This window comes from Gadus chalcogrammus, chromosome 18 (assembly GCF_026213295.1).
Source record: "Gadus chalcogrammus isolate NIFS_2021 chromosome 18, NIFS_Gcha_1.0, whole genome shotgun sequence".
Lineage (NCBI taxonomy): Eukaryota > Metazoa > Chordata > Actinopteri > Gadiformes > Gadidae > Gadus > Gadus chalcogrammus.
The window spans coordinates 10,982,389-11,004,718 of NC_079429.1; the positions used below are offsets into that span (position 1 = coordinate 10,982,389).

The window sequence follows — 22,330 nt, forward strand, 5'->3', positions numbered from 1 at the left end:
AAACCTTCACGTCTTGGGCAAAGAAATAGACAAGGATCATACCATTTAGCAAGAAGCGAGGGGCTGGGTTGCGCGCTGCGCTCAAGGGTCTGTAAATGCAATGAAAACAGTCGGCTAAAGCAATTTATTTATATGAGAAAATGTAAATTTTACTTCAGTACAAGGATGTATTGAATAATTTAAGTGGTATATAGGCCTACACATATGAATCATAAGTAAAAACGGGTTACATTTGGCTGAATTATAAAAGGTATAAGTGGTGATATGAAGAGCTGTTTTGGAGCCGAAGGAGCCACCTCTTGTTGGTGAGCTGATCCAAATGATCCGGCTCACCAAAAATAACCGAAAATCACTAATATGAGTTAGATTACCATGGTCAAACTATTTTTTGACAAACCAAAGTAATAACAGTAATAACAATATCAACAATGTATTTTATATATTTCATCTTTCAAATTTTTATGAATACACATTTTACACCCTATTTACTCCTTCATTATAACTCCTACTTACTTTGTGTAAATGTGTTCAAGCAGTGGTTCCCATCACTTGACTTTTGGTGTCCAACTCAATTGTCATCAAGACCTTTCGCGGACCACCTCATGTGCAAACGTTAAAAAAAAATATACACATGCAGTGACTGAGTAAAGAATGGCAGCGCCCCCTTAATACACAATTACTACCGCCAGAAAGCCATGGCCAGTGGGAAAGAGGAAAGGAAAAGTCATGAACGCTGCTAATGCCAACTCCCAGTGTGTTTTTAAGCAAACACAAATTAACACAAAATATCAATGGTAACCATTACAATGTAAATCATATGATGGAATGGGCAAAGCGAAACTATTTCTGAAATAGCAAGCGATGATACTATTTACTCAACATATTAATTATACATTATAATATACGTTAAAATAAATGGATTTTCAATAATCTACATAATTTTTTCAAATATTGTAAATGTGTCTATTTCAAGCACACATATCCCCCGTGTATAATTCAAGAAAAAAATCCCATCTAGCATACCATCAAGTTTGGAAAACAGTCCTGGGTCCCGTGCATTCCATCTCCACATGTCCAAAACATTGGCTCAGCAACAGCAACTCCCAGAGTTCCTTGCGCTAGAGGTAAACAAGACGCGGGTAGGTAAAGACATGTGCCCTAATGTGCCCTTAATGTATATGTATATTACATTAATACGAAATGTCACACAAACTGTTTACTTTACGTATGAAAAGCTCAAATTAATGCAATGCAAGTGCATTATTGTCTACGAAGAAAAGGGGCTACCAATAGTAAAAGCTAATAGCCATTATATCATGTTAGCTTCACGTTACGTGTTAGCTAGCAGACTACAAAGTTTACAAAGACCTAACATATCATGTCAACAGTTGCAAAATAGTCACAGTGTTGCTCTGGGCTTCAATGAATGTTGGCTGAATTCATAACTTTGTCTTATGGCGATTCCATTCTATTATTGATTACTCCAGAAAGATGAATGAATGTTATTGCCATATTATGATTAAGATTCAGTTCTTGTAATGTCATACAGTTAAGCATTTGCCTGATGAATGACATGAATAACATTATGTATCATCAAAATGATATTTAACACAACGTGGGATACCAAAAATGTGTGTGACTACTAACAGAAAGGCAGTAAACAGAAGCGCACTCCAGTCGGGAAACCTAGTAGGCATCATGGTGATTAAGTGTGCAGTTACATGTTGTAAAAATAAACGCTACAAATGGGCATCAAAAAGTTTCCACCAATTTCCAGTGCGAGATCCAGAAGGGACTCAACTGTGGCTTCTTGCTGCTGGCTTGGACCTCAACCAACCAGCAGACTCTAGTGAAATGGCAAATTTGTAGTGATCATTTCAGTAAAGACGACTTCCCAAAACCCTGCAATATAAAGGACCACATGTTACTGACAACGAATGCGGTGCCATCTGTCTTTCCCGAACCACCAAAAGCTACTGATTCATCCAGTTACAGCTTTCCCATTCATCCATTCCAGAGCCAGCAAGCAGCTCAGACACGATGCCCGTCCAATGTGTGGCGTACGGCTGTGGGAAGACATGCGCCGACAACGTGTCACTGCACACGTTCCCCAAAGACCCCGACGACTTTCGTAAATGGGAGAAACAAGTGCAGCGCACCCGCAGCCAGTGGTTCGCCAGCGCCAGCTCCCACCTGTGCAGCGACCACTTTGGAAGAGAGTACTTTAAGCAGAGAATCCGGAACGGCGTCAGTTTACGGCCCGGGGCCATGCCCACCATCTTCATCAGACCACCTTGTTCCTATTGCGAGGGAAAGGGCTGCAGCTACTGCCTCCAACTGCCGCCGTCCCACCAAAGAACCACCCCCGGGGACACAAATGTTTCAGTGAGTTTATACTTTTATTTTGAGATAAGATATAATCATGTCTCACTCTAAGGAGATTTGAAATTGAGAATATGAATACTCATACTGTGGTGTTTTTGTTAACATATGTAAGGATTTGTCCTGATGCAAAGGATCTTCACCGACAAATCCATTTGTATCATTACAGGGAGCGGTTGAAGATGAGGTCCCGCTAATGGATGAAGAGGAAGGAAGTGATGAAGGGCAGGATTATTTGGGATCTACAGTGGACGAAGATGACCGACCAGGTGAGGTGCAGCGAAAAGACGCAAGATGAGGTTTGAGGCCATAGCTTTAGTGCTAAAAGAATAAAATCAAAATATGATCATATGTTGCTACTGAAAGGAAATGAACCAACGTATGTGTGTCTATGCCCATGTATTTGTTGCCCACCACCCCCATCCCTAGCCATCTGTGAGCGGTGTGGCACCAAGGGGAACATCAACACCTTTTTCTCCAGGACCAAGCGCTTCTGCAGCACCTCCTGCTCCCGCTCCTACTCCTCCAACTCCAAGAAGTCCTCCCTGCTGGCCCGTCTGCAGGTGAGGAGGAGGAGCCGGCACACTGGGAAGCTCTGCATGCTCTCTCAAATCAGTAGACAGTAGGTTTAGGTCTGCGTCCTTCTGTGTCCACCCAGGGACGACCACCGTCGAAGAAAGCCCTCATTCTCGGGGTCGGGAAGCCGTTGGTGGGGAAGACCCCCAGAACTGCACCGGATGGTGAGAGGAACACACACACACACACACACACACACACACACACACACACACACACACACACACACACACACACACACACACACACACACACACACACACACACACACACACACACACACACACACACACACACACACACACCCTCTGACACCTGTCCTCCCTGCACAGGGACACTGCAGTCCGGCTTCGACTGGGGCGCCTACCTGGACAAAGAAACCTCCCTGGCTGCCTCGGTCTCCTGCTTCAGACATGTGAGTCCTCTTGGCAATAAGTCTGCACTGTGGGTGTGGACATAGTGCATACAAAACAACCTGCAGCCTGTGTACACAGGGTGCCCAATTCATTTTTGGTATTTTGTTTTTTACGCCAGAATGGAAGAATCCTACCAGTCAACTGATTGTTTTTCAAATGGTCAAATATATCTACCGTTTGTTGGTAGCAGGTGCCCATTTTGGACCCCAGGTGCACTCAATGTCCAACAGTGCAAACAAAAGTAAAATGATGACTTGAGGATTGTTGACATACAGGTATAATAGCGATATATGAGGCCAAAACGCAAGAGAAAGTCCATTGTTGTGGTTTAGGATTCTTTCCGACTTCCACACAAATAAGCAAGAGAATCGTTTGTCCTTACTCATGTCGTGAGGGTGGGACTGCCAAGTCTGAGTGTTTGCTTACTGGATGCTGCACTAGAGGAAAAAGACCTTGGCACTGCAATAAAACACAAGGTGGAAAGATTTTATTGCAACGTTATAAAACAGAATTTTCATTCAGGTCATTACCATGGGTTGTCAGGAAGGGTTTAAGCGGATCAGTTTAGCTAAAGGTATGGCCACACTGAACGCGTTACGCGCGTTAGAGGCAAAGAAAATCGTCATTTCTGCATTGGGAACCATTGGTTCAGGCGCGTAGATTCATTACACACGCTTAAGCAGCGTGTTAGGTGCGTTAAACGCGTTTTACGCACCTAAATAACGCACCTACGCGCCCAACGCACCTACACACTTTTTACGCTCCTACGCGTGACGCTTAGCCGCGATAGCCAATCAGCGTTGAGGTTGACCGGACGTTACTAGCAGAGAGACTAAGGACAGGCACTCCGCCGCTCCGCAGCTGATAGGGAGGGCCTGTAGTTGGTGTCCTGAAGGGAGATCCTGGCACCAACCCGGACTAGTAGGTCATCTAACATGGCCCCAGTCAACCGAAAATACCGCTGGAACCGGCCGTCATCCAGGCGGAGTTCCTGGAGGAGGTGGTGAAACTCACCCAGCTGTGAGCGCCTACGGAGGATGTCATGCACCCAAACAGGACGGCGTTTGGGTTTCCTACTCTCCTCGAATCCCACAACAAATAAATGGTGGCCTATGAGTGTTTCATTAGGTGATGCTTATATCCAAAGGGACTTCGCATGCATTGAAATGAAGCTCATAAAGTTGGGCTCGGGGTGCCTAGCTCAAGGATGCATAGGCATTGAGGATCGAACCTTTAACTTTTCAGCCTAGACTCCAATACCTGACACCTTGGCTGCTCTCCTCGCCCCCTGAACTGTTTAAGCCCTGAAGGAATATAACATCTTGGCGCTCAATGGTGACCGTACCTTCCAGGCTCCGCTGTGTGTGCAGTGGGACGACATTGCCGTGGGGATGAAGCTGGAGGTCGCGAACACCAACGCCGTCCTACCCAGTAAGGTGTACTGGATCGTCAGTGTCATCCAGTTGGCAGGTGGGCTTGATGTTTGTTTGTTGCGTCAGGAGTGTTCAGAAATCCCATCGATCAGAAATGGTTTATTGGAGAGAAAACAGGCGAGGGAATCCCTGGCCTTCTCCTTTGCTGCCAAACACATACAAGACACCTCTCTCCTTGTTCCAAGCATCTCTAGGAAGTTATTTTAATTTCCCCTACCTTTTATGATTTTAACGTTCACAACCTTTGACCTGTTTAATAACACAGTTATAATGTGATGTGTCAAACTAGTTATAAAAATACAATGAGTTTAATATTGAATGACTATCATTGAGTTTTGAAAGGGTTGGACCATTGACACCTTTCAGCCAAACATCCATGCATCCCATAACACCTGACATTGAATGACGGTTGCTATTATTCTCCTCTCGATCTTCTTGCTTGCTTCCAGGATACAAAGCTCTGCTGAGGTATGAGGGCTTCGAGCACGACAGCAGCCATGATTTCTGGTGCAGTCTGGCCACTGGGGACCTGAACTCCATCGGCTGGTGCGCAATGAGCAGCAAGCTGCTGGTTCCACCCCAGGGTGAGAGGATCCGCCCGTGGGCCTTACCACTAGTGCCTTATGCCGCTTTTCCACCGCACATGTAGCTCGACTCGACACGACACGACTCGACACGACTCGACACGGTAGCAGCGCGGGTGCTTTTCCACCGCAAATAGTACCTCCGGGACGTGGGCGGGGTCGTCTGCGCGAAAGGGCCGTGACGTATTTTTGTACGCGACGCAAACAACACCTACGTAACCCACACATGGACAGAACCCACATAACAACAATGGAGAACATCGATGCGATGGTATTCGTGTTCGTATTATTAGCTGGCATGTTGAAGAAGTGGAATATGTTGGCTGCGGCGCTACTATGGCTGTTCTATCGTTACCAGCATGGTTGCCATGTCGCTCTCGTGACTTCGTCACACTCTCTGGCCTATCAGTGGCCGGCCGTCTGCCGACGTCACCTTTTAGCATCGGCTCAGCCGCTTGGAACCTAGAGCGAGGCGGTACTAGAAAAAGCAGCCACTTGAGGTACTAGATCGCGGTGGAAACGCAAAAAAGGCGAGCTGAGTCGAGTCGAGTCGAGTCGTGTCGAGCTGGTACCATGCAGTGGAAAAGCGGCATTAGAGGCCGTGATGGTTTCTAAACGCTAGCGCGGTGGGGAAACTGAACGCTTCATACCCACCAAGCTACCATCATGGCCGCTTAGGGAATAAGCCCATGTACCTACTGGACGGCTAAAATACCCTGATATATTCAGGCTCTTTGAGGTTAAGACCCCTCTTCTGCAAGGGAGACCAGACTACAGCAAAATCACAAAGAACACATGACATTTATTGACACATTTTGTGAAGATACCTAGATTGAATTAGACTGGATTGGGTGGGAGTACACTAGATTAATAATTTATTTGAACACATTACTTCCATGATTAGAAAATAGATTATGCTTGCTTTAATTAGGCATGATGAGATTATATTCAAATACATTTGATTTGCGTTGATTATATTACACTGAAGTTGATTTGATTTGCTCTAAAACAAGACAAGTTAATATTGATATAGTTGAGGTTTTCTCTAATGTGTGTGTGTGTGTGTGTGTGCGTGTAGATGTGCAGCTGAAAATCCCAGACTGGAAGGAGTACCTGATGAAGAAGCTGGTGGGGGCGCACACGCTGCCAGTGGACTTCTACATCAAGGTACCACGCCATACCACACGGGGGGAGGGTCTTTCCCCACATTAAGATCAGTGTATCATAGAAGACATCATAGAGTCGCCCATAATGGGTATTAAGGACTCAACATTAAAACGTATTTCCTTATGACCGTGATCGGGATTCTTACGGTTCAACACATCCATGCCGATTATTTTACGAAGCAACCGAAAAAAACCACACACGATGGGGTGTACTTCAATGTTGACTTCCAACGTCACATTAAAGCCCCGCCCCCCCAGAATGAATGAGAATTAACCGCAACGACCATCTTCCCTTCCACCCCCCCCCCCCCCCCCCCCCCCCGACTCCGTCCAGCTGGCGGAGAGCAGCAAGTGCACCTTCAAGCCCGGCATGCGGGTGGAGGTGGTGGACCCCCGGCACATCAGCCGGACCCGTGTGGCGGTGGTGGACCAGGTGATCGGGGGCCGCCTGCGCCTGCTGTACGAGGACCTGAGCGACGCCCCGCCCAACACCGTGGTGGACTTCTGGTGCCACATGCGCAGTCCGCTGCTCCACCCCATAGGGTGGTCCAGCAAAGTGGGGCACGCTGTCAAGGTCCCCGGTAAGATTCGCTAACGTAGGAAAAAGAATGTCTAGCATAATATCGTCATGATCTTGTTGAATTGTCTTGGTATTTGGCCATAAGTGTCTCGCTGTTTGGCATGGGGATATTTTATCCCGTGTTACGCCTCGTGCCCACTGCACCGTCAGTCAAAGGACTCAGAAGGCGTGGCTGACGGATGGGGGTGGTTTCCAGGGTCGTCAGAGCCCGAGTAGAGTCACAGTGCTTACCTTTGCATACGTGATCTGATTGGATGACGGATCCGTCGCTGCCGAAAAGTGGAAAAAAATTCAACTTTTTGACGTAGCCTTCAGCGCACGAATCCACAATGCATTGCACGACCGTCCCCATTCAAAGTCAATGGGGATCAGTCAACGGACGGAGGCAGTGGGCATGAGGCGTTACTCTTCGATGCTTTGTTGGGTGTATCTTTGTAAGACAAAAAAGTTCTGTTGATGTAGGCAAGGAGACTCTGAGTCGCCGGGGCCACTACGACGGCTCCCCGTTGAACTTCAGAAGGGTGAGTCCGACTGTCCACACCACATCTTGGCTGTTCATAGTTTCAGTATTGATTTGATTTGAATAGTCTCGTCCTGGCACCATTAGGAGATAGGGTTTGATTCCTACTGCTTTTATAGGAACTGGGATCAGAAGACACAAAATGATACGATATGAAATCAATCTTTCAATGCCATAATATATAATATATATATATATATATAATATTTAGTGAGATTCCATAAATATATTGCAATCGTGTAACTTTTGTGATATGATGTTCTGATAGCTTTTTGTGAAATGTTATGTTTTGTTTTGTTTGACCTATCGACCTCTTAGGGATGGGCATTTGAAGGCATAACAATATTCCAATATTCAATCATTTTTATTTCGAGGAACCGGTTAAAAAAAAAGTGTGGTGCAATCATAATGTAGCCTGAAGTTCTTCCGTGATCTGGCCTTCACTAAACAAATGTATTTGTTTTCCATCTATTAGTCAAAAAATAAGGAAATCAAATCCAATTTGTTCAATTCATTGAGCATTTTAGAAGGAAAAAAAACACTTGCATACTTAAGGCACAAACTGAAATTAGATTAAAGTAAATTTTAGGCACAAACTGTTCAAGTAACTGAAGCGCAACAGCAAAAAGTATAAGTACTGATGGGCTTGGAAATCAACAGAACTGCACTTGCAGCGCATGGGCCTGCCTCGCATTAAGCATGATGCGCATATAACAGAACATCAACAAAAATATATTATGTGTAAGACGGAAATACAGTATGTCTAAAACATTTCCATCTACTGCATCACTCATTCTTGTTAAAAAAAAAGAGCGTATCTACGTGCTCGGGGGTAGGCGGGTGCGGAGGCCATTTACAATCAAGCCCAGCGTGGGAAAATCTCTCCGCTGGAACGGAGGTTGCCGGTATAGCCAAGTATTCCAAGTATTAAATAGCATTAGTATACACGTTTAATGAACAATCTGTAATTAATATAGCTAATGAATATATTTAATTAACTTTAGGCAAAAATCAAAAAAAATCTGCTACAGCTAAAGTCGAATACCCACGCTTTTCGAATAATCTAATATTTGAATAACCGTGCCCATCCCTAGTTCCCGTACACATTTTGGAAGCAAAGAATCCTACTTCTTGGATAGTCCCCCCATCCATACAATATTGCTATTTGGGTTATAAGCCGAGTTGCCCTTTGACCCACAGCCCAGGACGGTGTTCATGGAGGGAGGGTTCTTTGAAGTGGGAATGAAAATGGAAGCCATTGACCCTCTCAACCTAGGAAACATCTGTGTAGCCACCATCCACAAGGTAACACTGTTTTACCTATCTTTTTAATGCAGATGATGTAATGTAGACATTATAAACAATGCAGGAAAGTGTGTGTGTGTGTGTGTGTGTGTGTGTGTGTGTGTGTGTGTGTGTGTGTGTGTGTGTGTGTGTGTGTGTGTGTGTGTGTGTGTGTGTGTGTGTGTGTGTGTGTGTGTGTGTGTGTGTGCGCTCGCGCGCCTGATGACAGATCCTATTGGACGGCTACCTGATGGTCGGTATCGATGGCGCGGAGCCCGTCAACGACGCCGACCACTTCTGTTACCACGCCTCTTCTCACGCCATCCTGCCCACAGGCTTCTGTGAGAAGAACAACATTCCCCTCACCGTACCTCGAGGTGGGCTTACCTCCACACCCCCCCCCCCCCAAACACACACCTCCACACACCTTCACACAACACACCTCAACACACACCGCAACACACAATTCCATATACAACTCCACACACACCTCCACATACATCTCCACACACACCTCAACACACACTTCCTCACACCTCCACACACACTTCCGCACACCTCCACACACACTTCCACACACCTCCACATACACCTCCACACACAACTCAACACACACCTCCATACACACCTCCACACACACCTCAACACACACCTCCAAACACAACTCCACACACCTCAACACACAACTCTTCTCAACCCGTGTCTCTCCATCCGTTATTCTACTGGTTCTGTTACTGGTTCTACTGGCTGATATGTTTCGCTATGTAAAGATGTTTGTGATTCACAAAGCGACCTGCAGTGAATTCATATACAGGTCATTAAGGAGAAGGTAATGGTTGAGCATCTTGCTCTCGAGGATACCTACTGGTTAGGCTACACGGGAATCGAACCCAGTGCCCTTTCGGTCGGGTGTCAAACACCCTAGACAAAATCCCTGTCTCTGAACAATCTGATTGGTTTGCTGTTTTTCAAATCAATGAGTAGGATCGGGCTGCTATCAATTGTTTATAATAATATTCCTATTACCAGCATGAAGTATAAACTGTAGATAGCTGTGCCTGCCAAATGACTATGTAGAAAAAGAGACATTTTTCGTGTTTACCAATAATGGAACCCTAACGCAGTCTTCTCCCCCGTCAGGCTACGATCCTGACACCTTCGAGTGGGAGGACTATCTTCAGGAGAAACAAGCCGTCTGTGCTCCCGCCAGGCTCTTCAACACGGTACAACCAGAAGCTCTTAAAAGGCCCCTACTCACCCACCAGCTGTGAGGCTGATTGGTCCTCAAGATCCGTGTCAGGATCGATTCCACTAGTGACATCACAAGTGGGGAGTGTGTCCACCCAGATGTATGATGGATGAGATCAACTCCCCTGGTCACATCCCTGAATCATCACCCTCACACCTGGTCACACAACAGGCGCCCCTTAACACGTGTCTGGTCAGCATTGATACGAGTTGGCCACTTCACTTCAATGATTTGTGTGTGTGGTTTCTGTGTGTGTGTGTGTGTGTGTCTGTGTCTGTGTCACCTCACCTCTGCGTGCTTGTGTGTGTGTGACTGTGTGCGTGTGTGTGTCTGTGTTTCTGTGTCTGCGTGCGTGCGTGCGTGTGTGCTCGTCCAGGACTACCTTGGCCACGGCTTCTCCCCCAACATGAAGCTGGAGGCGGTGGACCTGATCGAGCCGCGGCTGGTGTGCGTGGCCACGGTGCGGCGCCACGTGGGCCGCCTGCTGCTCATCCACTTCGACGGCTGGGAGGACGAGTTCGACCAGTGGGTGGACCACCAGTCCGCCGACATCTACCCCGTCGGCTGGTGTGAGCTCAGCGGCTACAGCCTCCAGGCCCCGCCCTCGCCCGGAGGACCAGGTAAGACGGGTGTAGGAAACAATATCCAGATACGGTGTGCTGTATTTGTACTTATTTTCTGTGTGATGGCATTTATATGCCTGTGGCGAGGGGGTTAAGAGAGGGGACGACACGACATGTAGCGTAGCAAAGCAGGTTGAGAGAGGGGACAATGTGTAGCGTATCATAGGGAATTGAGAGAGGGAACGACATGTAGCACAGGATTGTATATTTACCAATTAGCAACCAACACCTTGGAGTGTAGGCACCAGACTTATGTCTGGTATTATGTTTATTTTTATTTAATAAATATTTAATGGTAGCGACAACCAAAATCATCAATCACTGTTATTTTATTGTTGAGTGTTTTATGTGTACATTTGTTTATCTGGGTTGGAATCTATTACTTACCCTTTTTCTTGCGATATGTTCCACATGCACATTTTCGTCATTTCATTTCATTATGAGAAATAAAAAAATGAAATCATCCAGCCATTCAATATCACTTAGTGTCCTTATGGGGACACTGAATGTCCCCATAAGGACATTCAATATTGATGTCCCTATTGAGACACACAACAGACCTTTGCTCTGTGCAATTCCTTCTCATCTTTAGAAAACCTGTCTTTAGATAACCTGTCGGCACGCCCAAAGAGAGTCAAGTCCTTTCAGTATGGGAGAAAAAGTAAGTTCCGTCGCTCATAGGTGTGCTCCCTTCCCCTCTAACTAGTAGGCGTAGTAGGAGATGGTTGTTACTGACTGTTGGCTTGTTACAAACCATGCCCTGGTTGCTTGTAAGCAAATGTCCGCCTATGACTGTAACTCACTGTTATAATTTTAACTCACTGTTTGCCTATGACAGACTAACTTTGAGTGGACTGTTTAATTATAATTGGTTGTTAACTTTGAGTGGACTGTTTGATTATAATGGACTGTTGACTTGTAGTGGACAGTTTTATTATAATGGACTTTTGACTTTGAGTGGACTTTTTGATTAAAATAGACTGACTTAGAGTGGACTATTTGATTATAATAGACTGTGGACTTTGAGGTGACTTTTGATTATAATAGACTGTGGACTTTGAGGTGACTTTTGATTATAATAGACTGTGGACTTTGAGTGGACTATTTGATTATGATGGACTGTTGACTTTGAGTGGACTGTTTTTATTATAATGGCCTGTTGAATTGTAGTGGGCTGTTTACTTATGACTGTTTGTCTTTGCAACTCTTCACTGGTTGCGGGCAACATATTGATTTCAAGGGCCAGGGGGATTTAGCCGCAGCAGCCCCATGTCTCTGGAGCAGGCTCTCCCTCACCATCAGAAGTGACCCACTGCTGACGCATTCAAAACCTGCTGTGACACTGTGCCCTGTCTCTCAGGGTTGTTTGTTCAGCGCCTTCGTCCACCAGCTGTTGTTGTTAATCAGTGCGCTGTATAAAAGGCTGGAGCTTGAAGGTAGGCTTGGTTGGTGTTAAACATGTCCCTGTGCTCCTCCTCTCCTCCCCCGAAGGGAAGAAGCTTGCCAAGAGGAGACTCAGCCAGGGGGGGGCCCCACCGACCTCCGAAGACACCAGCGGGGCTCCGGGTCCCCATCCCTCCATCGGGGGTCCCCCCAGCCCCCCCATCCCCTCAGCTCCCTCTGACCCCGCCAAGGACCAGAAGCTGGGCCTCATCCAGCCCAAGACGGAGCCTGAGGAGCACGAGAGTGAGTGGGCCCATTCAGAACATCCGTCATTACATCGGATCGCAGTCACTCCAGTTTGAGACGCAGTGGGAACAGCCTGACTGTCGCTGAATAAAATATACAAAATATATATAAAACATAGCTAAATATGTCTGGAATGTACGGTGTATGGGACTCATGAGTGCATTATAAATTGTTTGACCCTTATTTTATTTTATTCTTATTTCACGTGGGTCAAACAAAATGGGACTTGACCCTAAATTTCTGCATCCTGCACGTATGCAAAGATCAACGTATAGCATACATGCAGAACGCATTCATACACATGCTGATGGCTGTGATTCCACTCTGTCGCTGCAGTCATCGCGGTCCAGGTGAAGGTGGAGGAGATAGAAATGGAGACTCCCATTGGGCCTCCGGAAGACGCCATTGAAGCCGTCACCATCAAGCAGGAGAAGGTGGGAGAGGAGCAGGACAACCAAGACCAGGGTCAGCCCGGCCAGCAGCAGGGCACCGGGGAGGCAGCGCGGCCGAGGGGGCCGGAGCCCAGCGGGGAAGCACCCGGGGGAGCAGAGCCTGAGGACACCAGGCCCGGAGACCAGGGGCCGGGGTGAAGATGCCGCCTCACGCCCAGCTCAAGGGATGAAGGAGTAGAACGGAGCAGAGGAGAGAGAGACCAACAGGATATGACTCAAGACAGGACGCAGGATCGGATGATGGAAGAGGCGTGGATGGGATGATGTAATGAAAGAAGGCCACAAAACTAAAACATGCGACTACACTAGATGTGACTCATCAGGTCCTTAAAGTTGTTCATCAAGTCCACCTTTGTTTTATTGTATTTTGATTTATGAGCCAATTGTCAAACCACCCTTACCAGTCACTACCGAAAAGTTGTATGACTCTTTGTTCCTTATCAATCCTTTCCCGGTACAACAGACCTCCGACAAACATCACCAGCCCTCTATTCTATCTCTCTGCTCCTACTGCAGCATTTACACACGTTTCAAATCTTGATTGCAGTTTGGTCACCAACACTGCTCTGCTTTTTCACAGGCCTTTTGCCCACTTTGTCATTCTGACCGCTCTTTTTTGGACAATATGGGGGTTTCCAGAAGGAAAATGTTGAGTATTTTGTTGTATTAATGTTGAGATATCATGATAATGACACTGTAGACATTTACATGTTGTACATTTGTTTTGTTTTATTCTTTGTTTAACAGTTATTTTCTCCTTTTGGTTTACGAGCAATCTATTGATTAAATGTAAACACTGAACCATGTGTCTGAATGTTGGATCAACAACAGGCCTTTGACACACAGCACCCATTTTTACATGACATTGCATAGTATACACAGGTGTAATTAATAACATTTAGGGCCCACTTTCATTAAGGTGGACCAGGGCCCTGATATTGGGCCGATAATTAAATGAATCAATTAAACCTCTGAGACTGCTATCGGGCCAATTATCGCAAGGAATGTGGCGTTAAAGAGGAAGAATGGTGAATCTTGAAATATAATCTACAGAAACAAGGAAATACTATGGGAGTATAGTTTTGTAGTGGTTAATGACAAGCCTTAAAATACTTTAGACCATAAGTAAAAAAAAGAACTAGCTGTGGTCTTTAGAAACTCAAATCCATATCCTTCTGTTCATACTAAGCGTTCGATAACCGGTATGGTGAAGACGTAACTCATGTAAAGATTTTAATAGGCCCTTTTTGGGAGCTTTACAAAGTATACCCCTACTCTTTATAATTTCTATAGTTGCCCATACCTATTGGTTCGTCGTGTGTCGAGGTGGGCTGTCCTTTATGACTGACTGGGATGCCACAAGGCACACTAAAGGAGCCCCTGTTTGTTAGGGAGCTCCCCTTACAGAAGTACAGGCTCAAGCCTCGTTGCGTCTCTGGCCCGTCTTCTTAGCCCCCCCCGGCCTCGCTCTCAGACCCATGCGTGGTTTGGATCTGGCTTTGGACATCGGGATCATCTGAGGGCTGTTCAGGTGTGCCGGTTTTGGCTTGGTGGTCTTGGGCGTCCTGGAGGTCTTGGGGCCGAGCGTGGGGGAGTACAGCAGGCTCTCTCCGCCCGGGCAGGCCCTGAAGATGTGGACGTCCTTCACGCGGCGGCCCCGGATCTCAGGGGGGTTGGCGCAGGTGGCCCGCACCTTCAGGTTGACCCTCTCGATCCACCTGGGAGGACAGGTGAAAGTAACATTCTGATTAACGGGTTCACGGTCCTGGGTGAGGCTATGCTGGGCGGTCACACAGGTGGATGGATGTATTGCATTTGAACCAGGTAAGGGACATTTTGAATTACTGCTTTTGTTGGGGTTACATCAAACACCCTCTACGCTAGAAGTGACAGCTGTTTGGGAACAGCTGTGCTTCACTAATCAGGGAACGCTATGGATGATTAATTGGATGATTTGCCCTAACATTGGCATAATGTCTAGTTAATTAACACTAAACATGTGATCCACATCAAATTGAACTTCCAGCAATTCTTAATTAAGTGGCTGAATTATTACGTTTGGTTCTGTTTCGCTCAACCGGTAAATCATGACATTATCACTGCCAGGGTCACAGGTTTGATTCCCTCCAATGCCGGGGGCACATGCAGGTGCTGATGAGTGTGTCTTACATGCGTAAGGCTAGCAGGGGGCAGTCACAGAGCAGAGGGTTCTCCGCTAGGTTGATGACCTCCAGAGAGGTCAAAGGGTTGAGGTCAGGCACCACCTCCAGGCGATTGCCCTCCAGGTAAAGACTTCTTAGCCCAGGACCCAGGCCAGCCAGAGAGTCCTTGGACATCTAGGCTCACACAAAAATGGATCCCATAACCCTCAATAATCGTTACGATGATATGATGATCCAACATAACTGAACAAGAAACATTAACAAAACCACCAAATTGTATATGATCAGTTAATTGCATTGCGGACTATATGTACGATAATCTAGTTTAGTATGAGTTGAAAGCGAAAGAAGGTTGAAGGTCACCCTAGCATGGTTAGCTATCGATGAGATAAGATTAGATTACAAACAAAAGAAGAAAAAAAAGAAGAAAAAGTCAAAGTAAACCTTGAACCTGAGACACCTCAAGGAAACGGTATCCCTATCGATGTTCCACTGTGTACCAATCAATCCAAATCAATGGACACATCCCAAACCGTGCCGCCCCCCCTCCCCCAGACACACAGCCCACCCACCTTCTCCAGCCCGGTGTGGTCCAGGTACAGGTCCTTCAGGGTGGCCCCCAGGGCCCGGAAGGCGTTGGCCCCCACCCAGCGGATGGGGTTCCCGGACAGCTTCAGCTCCCCCAGGTTCCCTGCATGGCCCAGCGCCTGGCTGGGCACCTCCTTCAGCTTGTTGCCCCCGAGGTGCAGGGTGTCGAGGGCGTCGGCCCGCTCCAGCGCCCGAGCCGAGACGCCGTTGATAACGTTCCCCGTGAGGTAGAGGCCGCGGACGCCCTCCGCACCGCCCACCAGGGAGCCCGACTCCAGCTTGACGATGGCGTTGTGCTCCAGGTGGAGCGCCTGCAGACCCGGCACCAGCCTGAAGGCTCCTTTGGGGAAGCGGGTGAAGCGGTTCTTCTCCAGGTGGAGGTAGGTCAGGTGAGGGAGACCTGCGGGGGGGGGGGGGGGGGGGAAAGCAAGGTCAGTGCTGGAGGTTTTAGTCTGGGGGTCACTAAGAGGGTTTATGGTTTTTTTTTACTGCCGGATGGAATTCGATTTGGTTGTCTTGAATGTATGTTAACCATTCTGTACAAACAAACCCTGGATAAAAATATTCCTGATTCTGTTTCTTTGTGTTAGTGGGTGAAAGGGATTATTGGCCGATTAGAATTTCAGGGTTATGTATTTTTATAATGCTTCCATGTTTACAGGATGTGTCAAATTCATGTCAATATATTTCAAGACATTACAAGGGTTGTAAAGGGGAACGAAAATATGACTCAGTTTCAAAAACCTTTAACCGCAACACAACAAGAATTATGTGAACTGAAACTGTCTGTAAAAATGACCACCACCAAACCTACGTCAACATTACGTCAAAAACCATCATTCCACTTTGAAATAGTCTTAACACATTCAGAGACCTTTGAAAGCCTCCGGGCTGAGCGAGGTGAGGTCGTTCTCGGACAGGTACAGGTAGACCAGCCCCTTCATCCCGGTGAAGGCGCCGTCCTCCACCTCCGCGATCTTGCAGCGCTGCAGGTGGAGCGACACCACCTGTGGGACGCCGGGGAAGCTGTTGCTAGGGACGTAGTGGAAGTGGTTGCCACGCAGGTCGAGGAGTTTGGTGTCGGCCGAGAAGCCCTGAGGAACCTTGGTGTGGCCGCGGTTCTCGCAGGTGGAGTGGTTCGTCTCGGCCTGCAGGAGAACCAGAGAGAGCGTATTGAGGCACCACGTTTACCATCCTGTTACTATTTGACTGTAGCCCTGAATTCCAGACCCACATCTAGAAAGCTGCAGGGTCTGGCAACGAGTAATGAAAATGGCCCAGCTCGAGGGGCGGCACCAAGCATGCATTTGAAAATATCAGAGGAATACAAGGGGTGAGACATCAGCGGAGCTAACCAATAGATAAGACTCTTGCCGTATCCGGTCGGTAAAACAGTAACGCTTTTGGCCCGCCTAATCGCCTATATCAGATACACCGATGTGATTGGTTAATGATCGGATCCAGGGGTATCGGGGAGTCAGTGTATTGCTCATTCCCAGAGTGACTCGCCGAGCAAATTAAAATTGTGCTCTCGCGAGAACTCTGGATTTCAAGGGTAGTTTTACTGTTCATTATCCATTTAGCAGATGCCTTGAGCAATTTAGCGAGGTAGGTTTTGACATGACATGGCTCAAGTGGCCATGACAAAAGAGGGACACAACATGAAGGTTTAAAAAAAGATATCTTTATTGCACAAATTGAACAGAGGTTACTAATTAAACCAAACTTTTTAAGCTAGGATAAATTGGCAAATGAACCAAATTAAATTATGAAATTAATTAAAGATGGAATGTGGCGAGGCGTCTTGCTCACCTCGCATGCACAGTTGGCGGGGCATTTGACCCTGGGCGGCGGTGCTTCGGTGGGCGGAGCCACTCTGGTGGCCTCCTCGAACTCCGCCTTCAGCATGGCGTCCTGGCTCTGACAGCGGAGGTCCCGGGGGTAAAGGGTGTCCAGGTGCTCCCCGGAGAAGTGCTCCGGTCCGCCGCACGTCCCCAGCAGCCTGACCTTGCTGTCGATGGCCCACTCCCTGAGAGAGCAGGACGTTGAGATGAACCTCTAGGACTTTACCATGAGGGTTCATCCATCAGCCGTTAGTTAACGTTAGTTAATGCAGTAATAAGCATTATTGTCTGGCATTGGCATATGGCTTAGGGGTTAATGGGTTAGGGGTTAGTCCTGTAAATACTGTATACTACAATAATGAACACTATAGTTAACATGAACACCATTAATAAACACGTAAGCAAATCATTTTTGGACCATTAATTACTGTTGAATAACTGTTGCTGATGCTTTTTACTGCATGAACAAATTGTAATTAATGTGCGCTTGGTTAATTGATCACATCTCAAAGGGCTTTGCGGGCCCACATTATGAGACCCCCACAAATCCTGAGGGAAATCCCTAAGGAGGGAGCGAACCTCGTGAAGTAACATTTTACTCCTAACTGTACTTGGAAGAGATTCCTTCTTCCAGGGACAGCTAGGAGAGCTCACCATAGTCTTTCCTCTGGAAACAAACGGGCAAGAACAGTATCTGCTACTACTCATATTGTTTATATAGATTGTTTTTTATGTTTTTTGTATCGTTTAAATGTATATGTCTTCTTAATGTCCTGTACTTACTGCCGTGACCCCCTAGAGTCCCACATGGAACCTGGGATGAACCAAAGACCCACCCTACCTCAGGCCAGCCCGTCTCATCTCCCAGCAGGACATGCGGGGCCCTCACCTGAGGGGGCGCAGGTAGCAGTTGCAGTAGATGGGGTTCCCGGCCAGGTTGAGGCGCGCCAGGCTGGGGGCGCCCTCGGAGAAGGGCTGGAGCACGCGGAGCTGGTTGTGGCTGATGTCCAAGTGGACCAGCTTGGGGGTGCGGTACAGGGCCGTGTGGGCCAGGTCCTGCAGGAACATGTGGTCCAGGAAGAGGTGGGTGAGCTTGGGCATGGACACCGTCTCCTCCCCCAGGTAGGTCATGGGGTTGTAGCCCATGTCGACACGGGTCACCTCAGGGAGCCTGGGGAGGGGTGGATGAAGAGGGACTCTCAGGAACGAAACGATTGATCTGATGATTCAACATTAGAGCTTTCTTTCCACTGAGAATCCTCTCTTCTTAATATTTACAATCTTGGTGACAGTTTGCCAACTTCTACCGCAAACATAAGAAATATTTACGATACCAGGGATTTTGTTCAGATAAAAGATGCACACCTGAAAGGATGTCAAGCGATCCCACTTTAATTTCCTGTGGTTCCATTCCCATCATTGGCCTTGAATTCTCCATGATCACATGACCCTCCACATGACAACCATCTCGTGGAAACATTACCGCTCCAAACATCTCCAAAATGTTCATTTATCTATTAATCGACTTCAAGGGAAAAAATAAACCCCCACCACTCTCTGCTTTGGCTCCCCTGGTGATTCTAATCAAAGACATAACATGAACACAAAACCCATGTGGGTCAGTCCCAGAGGCCTGCGAGCAGGGGGCTCACCTGGTCATGGTCTCGGAGGGGAAGAACTGCAGCTCGTTGTGGTCCAGGCTGAGGCGGTTCAGGGTGACCAGGCCACCGAAGGCCTCCACGTCCAGGTAGTTCAGAGAGTTGTGGCTGAGCCGCAGCCACTTGATGTTCTGCAAGCCCTGATGGGAGGAGGAAGAGGAAGACGTGGGAGAGAGTGTGAGTGTGTGTGTGTACCTGGAAGTTCATGCGAGGTATGGGCACTAGCTGTGTGTGCACATACCTGGAAGGCCAGGTGTGTGTGTGTGTGTGTGTGTGTGTGTGTGTGTGTGTGTGTGTGTGTGTGTGTGTGTGTGTGTGTGTGTGTGTGTGTGTGTGTGTGTGTGTGTGTGTGTGTGTGTGTGTGTGTGTGTGTGTGTGTGTGTGTGTACCTGGAAGGCCATGTTGGGTATGTACACCAGCTGGTTGTGTGTGAGGGACAGCAGGTTGAGGAAGCCCAGCTGAGAGAAGGCTCCTGGCTGGATCTCCTCCACGCGGTTCCAGTCGATCACCAGCTGCTTCAGCGAGGGGAGGCCGTCGAAGGACTCCTGCACGCCGCCGGGCAGAGAGGAAGACCATTGTTAGCTTCCAGAAGGGGATTGGCAGATGACGAAGATGTGAGAGGAAGAGCGAGCGAGAGAGCGAGAGAGAGAGAGAGAGAGAGACAGGGATTGTGTGTGAGAGAGAGATGCGTGTGTGCATACCTCTGTGGGAGAGGAATGACTGAATGGTAATCATGCGTGTAATTCTTTGTGCAGGTGTGCGTGTCTGTGACGTTGTGCGTGGGTATGTGTGTGTGTCTGGGTGTTTGTGTCTGAACGGGAGTGTGTGTGCAATGTGCAAGCCTGTGTGTGGGAGAGCAGTGACCGAATGGTGATCATGTGTTTGTGTGCAGGTGTGTGTCTGTGTGTGTTTGTGGGTACGTCTGTGTGCGCTAGTATGTGTCTATGTGCTGATGTGTGTGTGTGTGTGCGTGTGTCGACAAAAGGAGTGGTGAGATGTTGCGTGTGTGCCTGCGTGTGCACGCGGCTGTGTGACCTGGTAGAGGATGTCGATGTTGTTGTGGTGAGATGTTGCGTGTGTGCCTGCGTGTGCACGCGGCTGTGTGACCTGGTAGAGGATGTCGATGTTGTTGTGGGCCAGGTTGAGGAACACCAGCCTTCCCAGGCTGCGGAAGGCCCCCTCCTTCACCGAGCGGATGTTGCAGCGCTGCAGGGACAGGTGCGTCAGGTAAGGGGTGTGCTTGAACGCCCCCGTGGGCAGCTGCTGGATGTCGTTCCCTCGCAGGTCGAGCTTCACTGTAATCTAGTGGAGAAGGGAGGGAGAGAGAAAGAAAGAGAGAGAGGGAGAGAGGGAGAGAATATGTCCTACTTTAAGGATTACATTTCCATCATCAACACAGTCAGCATTCTGCCTTTACAAGGACTCAAACGACTCATCAAGTTTTTGAGTCAAACATTCTGATTGTAGGTTTGGGAAAGGTTTATGGAATTAACTGAGACCTCGTCCACTACTGGAACTTCTGTCAAGTTTTTGTTGACGCAGGTGATGGTGAGCTGTATCTGGTCACAGACGCACTGTTTGGGACACTTCGCCAGGCGCACTGCAGGGACGCCGAGGAGAATTACCAGGAGCGGCCACAAGAGGCCACTGCCCACCTGGAAATGCATCTATGAAGAAAAAAATTCAACGACCATCAGAGCATCCAGAATTGGAGAGAAGGGGTCTAACTCCAAGGAATTACATTCTGACTCAAGTGTATTTCGGGCTACCTGAATCTGAAAAGCAAAACTTTCACACAGGTCACGTGGAGCAGGGTTGAGAAAGCATGACTGATAAATTCTGCATTCCTTTCTGGGTAACGGCAGAATGCCCCTCTTTAACGGATGAATGTCATTTTTGGCAGATTGTTATTTTTTTCCTGAATTTGAAACACATTCCAGTGCCGCATTAACACAGCTAATCCGAGGAAATCCTTTTTTCCACAATTGATTTATCAAAACAGAATAGCCTTATATATAACAAAACATTACCAATGCTAATGAATTACGAGGCTGGCAATTTACTTTTAACGGATATATATGAATAATAAGGGTTGACTTAGTTGTCGGTAAGTCCTTCAAAACATATCCACAAGTGCACACACACAAACAACCTTGAACTAACATCACATAGTCATAGCCAACCTGAACACAAGAAAACGTAAATCGTCCGATGTATAACTTTTAAATGATCGATGAAAAGTTTCACTCCAAAAAAGGTCCCTCTCCCTCTTGAAGGCAGACCCCTGGGCGTTGAGAGGAAAAGTGGAAGAAACTAGAGACGGTGGAATTTTGTGGGGCAAAAAGTCCTGTGTGGATGTCCCTCAGGAGATCAACACTTTAGACCGTGTACTCATGCTGGCGCGCTGGCTGCGCACAAAGACGCAGTGTTTTGGTGTCGGACACCATCCAGGCGCCTGGCTTCAGAGTCTCCTCATGTAAATAAACGTGTCCGGCGATGGTGAATACTCAAGTGTTTGGCTCCTTCGTTTGCCTTTAACCTGCTACGATTACCTTCGCGATAAAATTTGAATCGTGTGCGTAAATGGACAGCGAAATGAAAACAGTAAATGAGAACATAATTCGATTTTTCATCTTTACGCATCTTATCACAACAAAAAGCATTAATCCTTCCAAACATTAAATGATGATTAAATTAGGCCTACCCTTCTTCTCTATCCGTGTGCACAGGTTTATTGCATGTATCAGTCTTTCTGTGGGTCATTCCACTCCGGTCCTCCTGCCACTGACAGTATTCTCTCACGGTCTCCTTTCGCCACTCGGCTGGTCTTCCACTGTCCGCCCCTCATCCAAAACAAACTCCGTTTATCCCTTCATTCATTCCAGCCGATCCGTCTTTTCTTTCACTTCTGGAGTTCCCGGAGCGCGTATAGTTGTCGTAGCTCTCCAAAGATAACTTGGACAAAAAAATGTTTATCAGGTGAGCCCATTCATTTCAAGCACACTGATAAAATAAAATTCTCAATAAAAAAATGCTCTTGACCTTTAAGTATTATAAAATGATAGAATTTTCCAAAGATCATGAACAACAAATGACAAATAAAAATAAGCCTTTTCACATTGAC

General features: G+C 47.2%; 2 protein-coding genes across 5 annotated transcripts; one reads left to right on the forward strand and one right to left on the reverse strand.

The window, feature by feature from the left end:
* The first annotated feature begins 1,070 nt into the window (after positions 1-1,070).
* Positions 1,071-14,039, forward strand: l3mbtl2 (L3MBTL histone methyl-lysine binding protein 2). 4 transcript variants are annotated; one of them, XM_056577003.1, is made up of 18 exons: positions 1,071-1,139; positions 2,018-2,385; positions 2,552-2,651; positions 2,812-2,945; positions 3,041-3,122; positions 3,291-3,373; positions 4,727-4,844; positions 5,257-5,391; positions 6,470-6,558; positions 6,892-7,138; positions 7,600-7,658; positions 8,858-8,962; positions 9,171-9,318; positions 10,082-10,164; positions 10,567-10,810; positions 11,421-11,474; positions 12,305-12,499; positions 12,839-14,039. In XM_056577003.1, exons 2-18 carry the CDS (start codon positions 2,041-2,043, stop codon positions 13,090-13,092), a joined length of 2,475 nt encoding a protein of 824 aa, XP_056432978.1. In that variant the 5' UTR covers positions 1,071-1,139; positions 2,018-2,040; the 3' UTR covers positions 13,093-14,039. The 4 variants fall into 4 exon arrangements, with proteins under 4 accessions (XP_056432978.1, XP_056432976.1, XP_056432979.1 ...); XM_056577001.1 differs by having other exon boundaries at positions 11,406-11,474; positions 12,839-14,038; XM_056577002.1 differs by having other exon boundaries at positions 1,130-1,143; positions 11,406-11,474; positions 12,839-14,038.
* Positions 13,551-22,168, reverse strand: chadlb (chondroadherin-like b). Its single transcript, XM_056577005.1, has 11 exons — positions 21,911-22,168; positions 20,706-20,873; positions 20,314-20,508; positions 19,596-19,751; positions 19,201-19,346; positions 18,438-18,719; positions 17,517-17,733; positions 16,579-16,852; positions 15,689-16,104; positions 15,124-15,290; positions 13,551-14,672 (listed from the first exon to the last, which is right to left on the reverse strand). The coding sequence occupies exons 2-11, from the start codon at positions 20,871-20,873 to the stop codon at positions 14,372-14,374; spliced, it is 2,322 nt and encodes a 773-aa protein (XP_056432980.1). The 5' UTR covers positions 21,911-22,168; the 3' UTR covers positions 13,551-14,371.
* Between the last annotated feature and the right edge of the window lie 162 nt (positions 22,169-22,330).

Bases quoted from the DNA above. Each gene is read 5' to 3' on its own strand.
- l3mbtl2 (XM_056577001.1), top strand. From the start codon at position 2,041: ATGCCCGTCCAATGTGTGGCGTACGGCTGTGGGAAGACATGCGCCGAC. The intron at 5,392-6,469 runs GTGAGAGGATCC...GTGTGCGTGTAG, and splicing joins GCTGCTGGTTCCACCCCAGG to ATGTGCAGCTGAAAATCCCA. The intron at 10,165-10,566 runs GTACAACCAGAA...GTGCTCGTCCAG, and splicing joins CCGCCAGGCTCTTCAACACG to GACTACCTTGGCCACGGCTT.
- chadlb (XM_056577005.1), bottom strand. From the start codon at position 20,873: ATGCATTTCCAGGTGGGCAGTGGCCTCTTGTGGCCGCTCCTGGTAATT. The intron at 19,752-20,313 runs GTCACACAGCCG...GGCGGCGTGCAG, and splicing joins ACATCGACATCCTCTACCAG to GAGTCCTTCGACGGCCTCCC. The intron at 14,673-15,123 runs GTAAGACACACT...CTGTCCTCCCAG, and splicing joins CCCCTGCTAGCCTTACGCAT to GTGGATCGAGAGGGTCAACC.